Source organism: Penaeus monodon, chromosome 15, assembly GCF_015228065.2.
Source record: "Penaeus monodon isolate SGIC_2016 chromosome 15, NSTDA_Pmon_1, whole genome shotgun sequence".
NCBI lineage: Eukaryota > Metazoa > Arthropoda > Malacostraca > Decapoda > Penaeidae > Penaeus > Penaeus monodon.
This window is the reverse complement of record NC_051400.1, coordinates 40,482,855-40,483,065: the sequence shown is the minus strand read 5'-3', so window position 1 is coordinate 40,483,065 and position 211 is coordinate 40,482,855. Positions and strand designations below refer to the sequence as shown.

The 211-nt window shown below is 56.4% G+C and overlaps 1 protein-coding gene across 1 annotated transcript in view; it reads right to left on the bottom strand.

Moving 5' to 3' along the window:
• The window catches only part of LOC119582043 (organic cation transporter protein-like), a gene marked incomplete in the record, with an annotated part of 14,888 nt that overhangs the window by 1,583 nt on the left and 13,094 nt on the right, over window positions 1-211 (bottom strand). Inside the window, 1 exon segment of the mRNA XM_037930286.1 lies at window positions 4-153. Within this exon segment, the coding sequence (XP_037786214.1) occupies window positions 4-153 (150 nt within the window).

Here is a 211-nt window from a genome sequence, read left to right as displayed (position 1 = left end):
CCTAGTTTTCGTGGCGATCTCCTTGGACTCGAGGTGCGCCACGGTGTCCGACAGGGCCAGCCCCAGTGTTTCCGGCAGAGTAATCGCACCCAACCCTGCCAGAAGAGCTGCTACCCCAAACACCACTGGCGGAGACCACGGGTATACTGAGCCCTGCAAACAGTACGTGGTTGTCAGCCTGCTTATCGTAACAACAGTTGGTGAGAAATAA